This window comes from Aythya fuligula, chromosome 3 (assembly GCF_009819795.1).
Source record: "Aythya fuligula isolate bAytFul2 chromosome 3, bAytFul2.pri, whole genome shotgun sequence".
Taxonomy (NCBI): Eukaryota; Metazoa; Chordata; class Aves; order Anseriformes; family Anatidae; genus Aythya; species Aythya fuligula.
In genome coordinates, this window is record NC_045561.1 from 59,533,048 (window position 1) to 59,544,985 (window position 11,938).

The 11,938-nt window shown below is 35.5% G+C and overlaps 1 protein-coding gene across 2 annotated transcripts in view; it reads left to right on the top strand.

The window, feature by feature from the left end:
- LOC116487994 (cytochrome b5 reductase 4) overlaps positions 1 to 11,165 on the top strand; it is a 34,349-nt gene extending 23,184 nt beyond the window's left edge. Inside the window, exons 11-16 of one of the 2 annotated variants that reach the window (XM_032185268.1) lie at positions 599 to 739; positions 874 to 1,026; positions 1,625 to 1,775; positions 8,428 to 8,514; positions 9,884 to 10,048; positions 10,567 to 11,165. In XM_032185268.1, the coding sequence (XP_032041159.1) occupies positions 599 to 739; positions 874 to 1,026; positions 1,625 to 1,775; positions 8,428 to 8,514; positions 9,884 to 10,048; positions 10,567 to 10,621 (752 nt within the window). In that variant the 3' untranslated portion in view covers positions 10,622 to 11,165. Of the gene's footprint in view, positions 1 to 598; positions 740 to 873; positions 1,027 to 1,624; positions 1,776 to 8,427; positions 8,515 to 9,883; positions 10,049 to 10,566 lie in introns of those variants that run through there. The other variant, XM_032185269.1, reaches the window with a different exon arrangement.
- The last annotated feature ends 773 nt before the right edge of the window (positions 11,166 to 11,938 follow it).

The window sequence follows — 11,938 nt, forward strand, 5'->3', positions numbered from 1 at the left end:
TGAAACCATTCTGAAAGATACTCTTTGGTCAATATATACCATCTTTCTGCAGGAACTGTGAAGATACTTCCCTATTGGTAGCCATGTCAGAAATACTGGCAGTGTTAACAGAAGTGAAACCGCAACAGTGCGGGGTAGTCAGCGGAATAAATACCCAGGGTGTTGGGTGGGTTTAGGTAGTCTGCTAGTGAAGACAGTGGTGCTGTGCCTCACTTTCTTCTCATTTGCATCACCCAAGCTGTTTTTAATCTGCATATGACTTCATGCTGAAGTCCTACTGTGAATTAAGCGTAGATACAACGTGGTACAAGTGGTTCTGCTTTCTGCTAGTATTTGGTGTTTTTTTCTACTTCTTAGCCAATGCTAACTAGTTACGTGCAGATTCGGTCTGTAAAGTGCCTAACATGAGGCACCTACAGGTGATTCCTGAGCCTAAAATTAGAAAAGTTATTTAGAAAAAGTAATGATACAAGAAGCATCTGTAGTCTTTTTAGAACAGTATATAGTGAAATACATGGCTTTTTCTCTCATTAAAATATGTGTGAGAATAGAAAGACACAGGCTGAGGCTTAAGTAACAAGTAAAACCTTATTTTTAGGACTGTTCTACAGGAAATGCAAGCTGGTTTCTAAGACAGAAGTTACCCACGACACCAAGCTCTTCTGCTTAATGTTGCCTAAGAGCACCCATCTACAAGTTCCCACTGGACAACATGTTTACCTCAAACAAGTCATTGCAGGTAAGAAAAATTCAGAACGTGACCATGGATATATTAACTTAAATTTCTATTTTGAGCCTATATAGTTTGCATTAAATTTGCTGGATATAGACTACTTTTCATATTCTTCAGTTACATTTTTGTCTTTTGTTTAGGGACAGAAGTAGTGAAACCGTACACGCCTATATTGCCTTCTTTAACGCTGGATTTCAAACAACTATCTTGCCATGATGGTGCACATATATATTTAATGATCAAAATTTATTCCTGTGGACTGTTCACACAGGCACTTGACCATCTACAAATTGGTGAGTGTATAGTTTGGGGGGATTTGTTCTTGGTTTTGCAGCAATAATTTTATCTTTTCAGATTCACTGTCTGGGTATTGTGATGTTCTTACTGCTTACCTGCTATTAAACTGGGGCATGCTTAATAACTCTTTTTAAGACCTATTCTCCATGCCCCAAATGTACAGGCTTATCCTCAGTGTAACTAGGAACCGTCCATTACATAACATTCTCTGGACTGATCTTCTAAATATGTTCATTTTGTATTTGAGTAGTTATACTCTTAGAAAATCTCATCGTATTTTTAATTAAAGAAACTAGTTCTGTTTTTTTTAGACTTCAGACATGCTTCCTTTTTTGTTTCAGATATAAGGAAGATTTTTAACAATGACTTCACAAATGTTTATGTACTCGTATAATGTAAAATCTATCAAAACAAGACATCTTAATTGAACATCTGTTCCTTTAACAAAAATGATCCATATTTGATATGTATGATAGCTTTCTGTAAAGAACCCTAATGCTAAAACAATGGAATATAAAGGGATCTTTTAAAAATCAGAATGCTAGTTAGTTTGTTCATCTCATTAAGATTTACCATTCTCTTTTGACTATATAGGGGACTACGTTTCTGTCAGCAGTCCTGAAGGTAACTTCAAGAAGTCACAAGTTCAAACTTCAGAAGACCTCTTTTTGCTGGCAGCAGGCACAGGCTTCACACCAATGGTTAAACTGCTGAATTTTGCTCTGACTGAAGTTAGTTGTCTCCGGTATGTACATATCTTATGATTTAGCACCAGGCTACTGTAATTTATAAGAAGAATGAGATGAAATGTGAGAGGCAAACTTCAGTATTAATAAAACAAAAAAAAAAAAGCATGAAAGTATTTTCCTTTTTTATGCCAAAAGCTGGAATGCTTTAGGGAATGCTCTGTCAGAGTCTTTGGGAACTAGCACGTTTGGTTATTGGCTACTGTCAACAAAAGGGGTTGATTTGCATTTTGGATTTTAGTTATAATATAAAGGAGTTCATCAAGTAGAAAATCTGATTTCTTTTTTAAAACTAGTTTTACATTTGAGTGCTTTCTGATGTTGAAAGTTGCGATGTAGGTATTGTTTTCTGATTGAGAAGATTTATGGTTGTTTAGTTATGGCTTCTGTTTAACCTTTCAGAATACCTTTCATACATTTATATTGTTTTCACCTGGTAAGCAATAGTAACGTATTTTTACTGGAATAGTTCCAGTTTTCACCAAAGTGCAATTTATGAAAGCATGGGATTAAGCTTATTCAGATGCAGAAAAACATGAGTATTGGAGATCTGTTCTGTATGCTGCTCATAAAATCTCCAAAAGGAAACAATACTTCTTGCTGAAGTGAACTTGTTCTTTTGGCCACTTAAGTCCTTCAGAACCCCAGAACTAGTACTTCTTCTTGACACAGTTGTCCATGTGTATGCTGAACGTACACTTCTGTGTGGTCTTTCCTGGCAAATCCTAGTCTTTGCCGTATGTGGAGAGAACATACTCATGCCTTCTTCAAGTGTGTGTTGTCAAAAGTACATTTCTACAATATCATTCCTTTCATTGGTTTAGGCAAATCCTGCTACAATTTCACTGCATCAGTCAAACTTTTTATTTTGTTTAGTCGTAGTTGTTCCCTTTTTGATATCAGTTCTCAAAATTGTTTCTTTTTGATATATGGTTTTGTTGCTTTGGAAACCTGGCCCTTTAAAGTCTTCCATATGTATCTTTCTTCAGGTATCGCTCCATCTGTTTTCATTCACGCATGTATTTGATTGTTTTCTTTGTTTGTCACACTTTGTTTTCTTTGGGAGCCAGGAGAGTAACTATTAAACCTACCATTGCTGAGGCTTCAAACTTGGAGAGCAACTGCTAGCTGGCTCTATTTCTTTTGCTTGTCTGTCTCCTGTATAATGCCACTCTGGAAATTTCTGCTTCTCATCCTTTGTGCTCAAACCAAAAAAGGACACTGGAGCATAAATTTAGTATCTACTTCATTAACTGAAGCATGAGTTGAGACACAGATCCCTTTCTGTGCCTGAAGTCCTCATTGGCCTGTGACTTAAGTCCATTGGCTTCAAGAGATGACTCTGAGGAAGTCCAGAGATACAGTAAAGCAAATCCAGTGAACAGCTGGAGAGATCTGAACTGCTCTTGTGTTTGAAGCCTGGGACAAGTGGTCACAGAAATCTTTGAAATAAGAAACGTTGTCATAAGAAGGTTGCAAAACTGGAGCAATAATACATGCAACTGAGCATCCACCTGGTCAGTTAACACAAGACTTGGTTGCATCGTTTCTAATATTCCTCCGGGCTCCGTTGTGGTGAACAAATGGACCCAGTGCTTCACTCAAAAATTACCAGCCTTTTCTGAATTGCAGCTTTGGAAACCCTTCTGCATTTTTAACCTCTCACACAAGATCAGCATGCTGATCCTTCCATATTTAGTAACAGTTTTGTGTTCTTCCTCCTTTGTTTTACCTATCAGTGTCTCTTACCCACTTGGGGATTGCTAGAGTTTTCAAGACTTGGAGCAATTAGTTGAAAAGTGTCCCTCTGTGGGCAGGAATCCCTTTGGAACCAGGCTGCTGGATAAGTCTTCTATACTTTCAAACTACACAGAGGTTTTGTGTTAGTTACTAACTTCTAAAAAAGACCAAGTTGTACATGAAGTGGTAGTCCAGTATTGTTAAGTATCTTTACTATGTAACCACAGAGAAACTGAGGCAGGCCACCTCTTCTTTTAATAGTATCTCTGCTCAAGTTTTCTCACCCTTTCTTTTGCCATTTAGTTTCTACATGCCACTTGATTATGTTTTACAAAAACATGTAACTGTATGTAACTGTAAACACTTCCTCCTGTTTTCAGCAGGAAACTCCATTTGGCTTGAACTTTCACTGTAGACATACATCTAGGTAATGGATGAAATTTTGAGTAGTGATGGCATTTTGTTTTCTGGTAATTTTGAGATTTCCTCAGCTTTTCAAATCCTTAGGTACAGTTCTCAGTCCCATTTTCAGTAAATAACAAACTGTGCTATGGTTTGATGTGAGACAGACACTAGCACTCTCTATTGGAGTTCAACCATTTCTGCAGCACCTATTAGGACAGTGTTTTTTCTTGAGAGGAGAAAAATGTGTTAAGATAAAAATAAGCTGGGAAAACTAGGAGCCTAAATTAAAAATACTCAGATTTAGATCAGTTAGCATAGTTTAGTTTTTTGAGATGTGACCATGCTGGCATCTTGAATTTGGATTTTGATTATGTTCAAGCAGACCCACAAGCAATTCTCTTGTGTGAATAAATGCAGGGTATACAAGAGATTGTTGCTTGTGTTGGGTGTGGTCTCTCAACACAAGCAGTTTTTTTTTTTGCTCTCTAAAAAACCTGAGCAACATGAATTCTAAAAGAATGCTTTGCCACGTGTGTCTTTCTTTAAACTGTAATGTAAACTGAAATGTGATAGTGAGTGTAAAAAGTCCTAACTGAGGACAGTGTGCCATAGCTCAGCTTTAAAAGGAAATGCAAAGAATTACTCATAGGGGCATGTTTTGAAAGAGATGAGCTCTGTTTGCATTGCTTTTAGCAATGCTTTACCTCCAGCATCATGCTTTGCAGATTTTCTTAACAGATTACATTTTTGTCAATGTGAACTGTTGTAGTTTGGGAGATTACAGAAATGGAAAATATGCCTGACCTTTAATTTTCTTTAAAGCTGTTGCAGGGGACAGTTTTAGAGACTTGCTACTGTTTTCTGTGTCTTTGAATTCAGACTCTCATAATAGGTATTAATTTGTAATACAGGGTTTTATTCAATATAAACAGAGGATGTTTTGGCTCATTATGTCTTCATGAAGCACATTTTGAAAGAGTATAAAGGGTTTAAATTGGAGGCCAGTCTTCTTAGTAAAACTAAAAAGGATTACGTGGACTGCAATAATCTGTTTGTAGAAAAGAATCTAAAAGCATACTTTATTCTTGTATTGCTATTGTCCAGTAATTACACGTAATCCTCTTTTGTGAGGACAGAGAGTATGTGCTGTTTGCCTACAAGGCTCTTCCAAAGCATCGTTTATTGTCAGTAGCAAACGATACAGGGCTGCCTGGCTTTGTGAAATAAATTTATCATCTGACAAAATGCTTGGGAAATACTACAGAGTGAATTCAGATTTTTTTAATTATTTTTTTTTTTACCTTCTTGAGTGGAAAACTAGCATGTGAGGTAAATATAACATGAAAGTAAAACCAAGGACAGAAAAACCAGTAGCAGAAGATGCAAATCTTGACATTTTGTCCATCACCAGAATAAACACGGTAGGTAATGTGTGTGAAAGACTTCTACAGCACAGACAGTGCTCATATCTACTCTGTCATTGAAGGATGACCAGAAGTGCTTATTTTAACTCTCTTCAGCATGATTTCTTGGGAACTCAGTACTAGCAGTTAGTTCAGGCTGCAGCAGCATGTTTTCTTACTACTTTCTTACTAGTCAAAGTAAATGTTTTTTTTTTTCTTTTCACCTTGGAGGCTTGTTAGGCGTTATAAACAATGTAAATGTATATTAAACATATATAAACAATGTAAATGTAATTTTCATCAAAAATTATCTTACTGTAAAAAGTAACAATTGCCATAGCTTTGGATTGCATATGCTGGAACACAAATTACAGAAAGAAAGGTGAGGAAGGATCTGAATAATGACTTAATGGTCACCTCAGCTGCAGAAGCAGTTTCTGTCTAGTTCTAGGCCAGTGGTAACAGGACCTCTGAGGTAGTGCTGCTAATGTTGGAGAACCTACAGCTTCCCTAAGAAGTGTTTTTTAATGACATTACTATCTTGCATCATTGGATTTCCGTTCTTACTGCCTAGCCTACGTCTCCCTATAATTTTTTAAGTCTGTTATTGTCTACGGTAAATATGGAAAGCAATTTATTATTTTCCTGACTGCAATATCTTTTTGTGTATGAAGCCATAATGATCTTTATTCATCTTGTTTTTTTCTCTTAAAGGTCAAATTGTATTTGGCTGAAGTATTCATTTTAACGAGTATCTATGCATCTTCTTTTCCTATTTAAGGTGACACTTTTGCTCCTTTTTACTTGTGGTGTATTACCACAATCAAGTGGATATATGTTTCTTAAAAAAGGCTGAAGCACAGAGGCACTAAACACTAGTTAGAGGGCTAACGCTCTTCTCAACTACATACAGAATGCTAGTAGGCCGTTCATAATTCTCTTTGATATTTGTATCTAGTTTTGTCTCCAGTTTTTCATTCCTAAATTACCACAGTGTTTTTATATTCCTTATAAATACAACGTTCAACTTTGAACACCCTTCTTTTTTGTTGTTGTTGTTTTGTAGCTTTTGATTTTGTAGCTTTTTTTTTTTTTACTTCTTCCTCTGTGTTAAAATCATGGATGGATCATTTTTACTCCTCTTCCTACATAACTTTCTGTAAGACATTACATACCTTTTTTTTTTTTAAAAAAAAAAAAAAAAAAGTTTATTGAAATCTGCATCCCTTGAAGTTGGCGGTATGTTAGATTCTTCCCATCTACTTTCAAAAGACTGAAAGTTCCTTTTTTTTCTTTTTTCTTTTTTTTTAAATCCAAAGTTCTGTCATCATTATCTCAGATAGCTCTTCTGTAACGGTGTGTATTGTATCAGAATCTCTACATGTTCCTTTTAGCTGTTTTTTCTCTCTTTTGTAGCAAAATTATGATTAGTTCATTCCACGTCTTTGGGTTCTCTTTATAATGCTTACTGAGCAGTACTGCACCAAATAAATGTATATACAATGAATGGGGAGTTTCAGTAGGGGTGTCCCAAGGCATTATTCCTCAAATAACCCAACCTCTACCTTAATGCTCAAGGACTAAATTTCACGTCTTTCCATGCTTGTTTTTGGTAACTCTTTTCCCCACCTGAGTAGTACTTGATGCTGTAGTGCACCATGCCAGCTTTGACAGCATTACATTCTTGAAGTGAGCTTTATTATCTGTGTTTTCAGGGCAGTGGGCCCTGGGAAGCATGTAAGGAAGTTGGATTTTTGGCACAGGCTAGATTCTGAATAAGTGATTGTAGTATTTAAAGATGCAGTATGGCTGATTTGGGGATGATCTGTTCTATACCAGGGAAGTTTTCCAAAGCTTGTGTATTGTAAATTATTTAGAGTTGTATTGTATGGGAAACTTCTCTCGATAACACAGTTGATATTGTGTATTATGTGCTACTGTAATACCTCAATATTTTATTTTTTGGCAGCTGAAAAAGAATGTTGTACTCGTAAGTAAGGGCTGTGTGGTGAGAAGGGCCAACAGGCTTAGCTGAGCCTCAGTGGTGTCCCCGACAGATACCCCTGTGGTTCTGCATGCATTTCTGCACTTGGGATCTTAGTGCTCTTGATTCCTGCAAGTACAATGCTGAATTTACTGCTTCTGCAACCACAGCAAAAGGCACTCTACTCAGAGCTGTGCCCCAGCAAAAGAAACAACAGTAACTTAAAGCCCTGTGGGATACAGTTAGGGAACTGCTTGCATTCAACAGCAGATCATCTGTATTGTATCAGTTGTATGCTGGGCATTAGTCTGGCATTAGCAAAAAAGGAGAAATTAGGTTTATGTAGCTTTATCAAGTGGTGTAAATTATACTTTGTATAGTTTGTCTCTTTGCATTTTACCTTCATGGTAGCATAAAAATCTGAAAAGATAATAGCACTCACCTTAATAGCAAAATTAACTACTTATTAATAGCAAAATTAACTACTTGGCAAATATAAGGCTTATAAACAGTAGATTTCAATGAAAATAGGTTTTATAAATTAGCAAATAACATCTGAATAAGATAATCTGGTACAGAACTGCAGTTTTCTCTTCAAATTGGTAAGCTAGGTTTCTCTTACTACTTCTATATGCTTAATTCTGTCTTTAGGAATTTAATATTGACATAAGCTTCTTGACATGCCACTTCTCCATAAGCTGGGGTACATAATATAAAAAGCGTGTACAGAGTTCATAAACCAGCTGTTAATTGCAGTTGTAGTGCTCAGGCAATATCAAGAAACCATTACATAAAACTTGACAAATAAATATATTGTATTCTCAGTCAGGCCTTAGTAACTTTAAGAGATTTTATTTTTCTTAGAGCAGTAGTTCCTGAAGTAGAGGTTGCAATCACAGACAGGGTTGTGGCATTTAGAAGAGAGGTCACAAGTTCAACAGCTTTCATGTACAACAAGAAATTTATAGTGGGTTAGAAGCAAAAAAAATTGAGAATTGAATAGTTACATAGTCGTTGTTGTAAAAGTCTTCTGTATAATCCCGTAACTTCTGATTCTTTAACGTGTGTTTCAAATGCAGAAACAACCTACAATTAAATTTTTATTTATTTCTTTTTAAGGACAGTCAAGTTGATCTTCTTCAACAAAAAGGAAGATGACATACTTTGGAGAAACCAACTGGAGGAATTAGCTCTTAAAGATAAAAGGTATTTACAATCCTTGTGCAGAACAACTTGTATCATCCCAATGTTCAGGAGAACAAACCTTGAGGCATGTAGTAACTGTACAGCTCTGGCACAAGGATAGATCCTGCTTCTGGAAACTTTCAGCTAGAATTGAATGAGACGTAGGGATTGGAAGGAGATTTGGTTATATATGCCACAGATATAAGCAGGGTATGTCATCATTCTGGTAAGCAAAGAGTTTGTTTGATGACAGTGTTTAATAGATGTTTATTGAAGATGGAGTGTTAGATGAGATGATAGCTAAGATTAGCTGAGAAGCATTTAGAAGGTGAAGAAAATTAGCCTTAGTGATAGAAAATAGAGATATGCAAAGAGGAGGATGGAAACAGTAGACATGGATCATCTACCTTGGGAAGAGAATTTTGAATTTACTGAGAAGTCTTGAAAAGTCTTTGGTGTCACTTGGTTGCAAAAATGCTTATCTAGAAATTCAAAATTCAGATTAGGCCCTACCTTTATTTTTTCTTGCTGTTACTTTTCTAAGTTACAAAGTAATTATGGGTTAAAATGCACTAGCGCATACATAATGTTAGCTTTATTTACCAGACCGTAGTTCTGTCAGGAGATGTAGGATTTTTTTTTTTCAGGTTGCTTTTTAATTTCAATACCCTTGCTTTTATGACTAGCTAAATTATCAATGCCTAGATATTAGGTGACAGAAGTATGTTTTGTTCATGCTTGATTAATTCTTAGCTGAAATTGTATGAACAAACAAGTTTACATTGTTCCTTCCTACCATTGATGTGAAAAATCAGTATTATTTCAAACATAGTGATGTCTGGCACCTTCAAAGCTTCATAGTCTAGACCCTGCAAATTTACATCAAAATCCCTTTCTCCCTTTCAATAGGAGCCTTAGATACACAAGTGCTTGTTTTTCACTCAATAACTACTCTTAGTGGATTTTTGAAGCTAGTTAGAGTATTTTCTCATTAATGAAATTGTGCTGACATTTTCACAAGTTTGACTAAGCATTCTTATCTCCCTGTTGATGTATTGAGCTACACCAATATTTGTATAAGTAAATAATGGAAAAACAAAATCTGTGCTTTAGTATCTTGAGTGATACCAGCTATTTTTTTATTTTAAGGTGGAATACACAACTGGAATTTTTTGGAGGATTGCGTTTAATAATTAAATACCCAATATTGGAGGTGATTTGATTGACCTAATTGGTAGGAACAACTAAATGTGTGTGAGAACTGATACTGCACAGTGGGAGTAGAGCACAACAAGAAAATAAACCTAGAAAACATCAATGTTTTCTAATATCTTGTATAGCAGATTTCTAATCAAAGGCGATGTTTCTGAAATACTCTTCTGCTTTCCAGGTTTGAGGTTCAATTTGTTCTTTCAGAACCAACGAAGGACTGGGGTGGTAAACAGGGGAAGATTTCTTTATCCCTTCTCTCTGAGTGTGTGAAAAGAAGCAGAAAAGACTCCAAAGTGCTTATCTGCATCTGTGGCCCAACACCTTTTACAGAACAGGGAGTAGAGTGAGTATTTTAGATGATGAATTAGAGAACGATTAATTTTTTTTTAATTCGATCACCTAAACAACCAGAATGTTTCTGACTTGGAAGTTTTTCAAAAATGTCTCTTTTGCTGTGTAGGTTTTAGCTTAACAAATTGAGTTACTAAAATTCAAAGCTGCTGTTCTATCACAAGCAGTTCTCTTGATTTTTGTTAATGCATTTAGTTACATCTGTACCCAATGCTTTCATTATGTCATATATTTAAGGATAAAGGGCTCTTAACTTTTTCTTGACCGGTTTCGAAATATTGAACCAAATTGATGTCACTTACATTTCTGCAGTGCTACTGCAGAATTTGTGGATTTAATGGAGGATGGATTTGTCCAATAATCATTTTCTTTTGAGAAATCTGAGATACTTGATTGTGCACGTCTGAATAAAGACAAGATAGTGCTAGATAGCTGCAGTACTTCATCAGTGTCTGTGGTGTGTTTTGGGTTCCAAATACTGATCTTACAAATTTACTTTGTGACTTTCAGGTGTCTGAGGGATCTTGGATACTCCCAAGAAGAGATGCACGCTTTTACTGCATAAAACCATATGAGGATATCAGTGGCTGTTTGTACCATACAATCTTTATTTATTTATCTTCATGAATTTAAATAAGTGAGAAGCAATTTTGTAAAGACTTGAAATTTCACTCTTGGTACCAAACTGTTTCTTGGAGGAAATACATCTTCGGAAAAAAAATTTTATACTGTGTTTTATCTTGTCTTTGTAAATATTTTTGCTAATACTTTAGTCATCCAGGATGTTAATTTATTGTAGAGGAAAACAGAAGTGTATAGCATACATTATGTAAGGTATTTCATGTTGTTTGTCTGTGAATATTCTTAAATCTATTGCAAGCACTGATTTAGGTTTTTGACCTGAAAAGCTTATTATTTCTTACTGTAAAAAGTCTGCAGAGCAATACTTTCCAAATTTATACATTGCACTGTAACTCAGGTAACCAGTTATTAAAAAATGTTCATTTTCATCTGAAATCTCTATTTGACTTGCAGGTGATACAATTATGTTTTCTGGCTTTGTAAACAAAGAACAACAGTAACTTTGGTTAAAACAGAAAAAAAAATTATCTCAGATATTAATAAAAAAAAAAATTATGTTACAAAATGTATTTTTCTAAATTTTCTTTATTTTCAGTTTATAATGTGATACAGAAGGATTTTCAGAAGCTTAGGACACCAACCGAGAACTTATTACAGCAGTACAATCTTGGTCTGCCATGAAGTTTTTTATGTGGCCACATTGATATTATTCATCACTTACCCTGAGCTGTTCTGAGGGTAAAAGCAAGATAGCCTGTGGCCTACAGACACCATGGTAAGGACCATGGAAGTACCTAAAAATAACTTTACAGGTTACAGTGTTATTAAACATACTGTAGTGAAAGAAACCCATAGATTCTAATACCGTTATTGAAAGTATGTCATGAGCCTGTAATTTGCTGTCAAATAACAGTTTGGAGAGAAAAAAAGTAGTAAAGCAGCTACGACCGTTCTAGATGTGTCAGTAATATCCATACACGTTCTTTCATTATTTCTGTTTGCATCCTCCTTTTATGTGCTGAATGGGTATTTATTCCTAAGAAGGCAGACTTGTGATTGTGGGATATATAAATTGGCTTTCATGGAAAATATCTTAATAATGCCTTTTTGAAAGGTTAAGTTGCTGTCTGACAGTGACTGACTATCCTAAACTGAGCTATCATCTCTTTAGTGCCCTCTCATGTATTAGACGTGAAGTTAGAAAAGGATATGACTGTCAGTCATTGCCCAGAGGTCTCAGCTTATGTCAGTAGTAGCGTCATTATTTTGTCATCTAGAAGGATCTAAAAGTTTTCAGCTA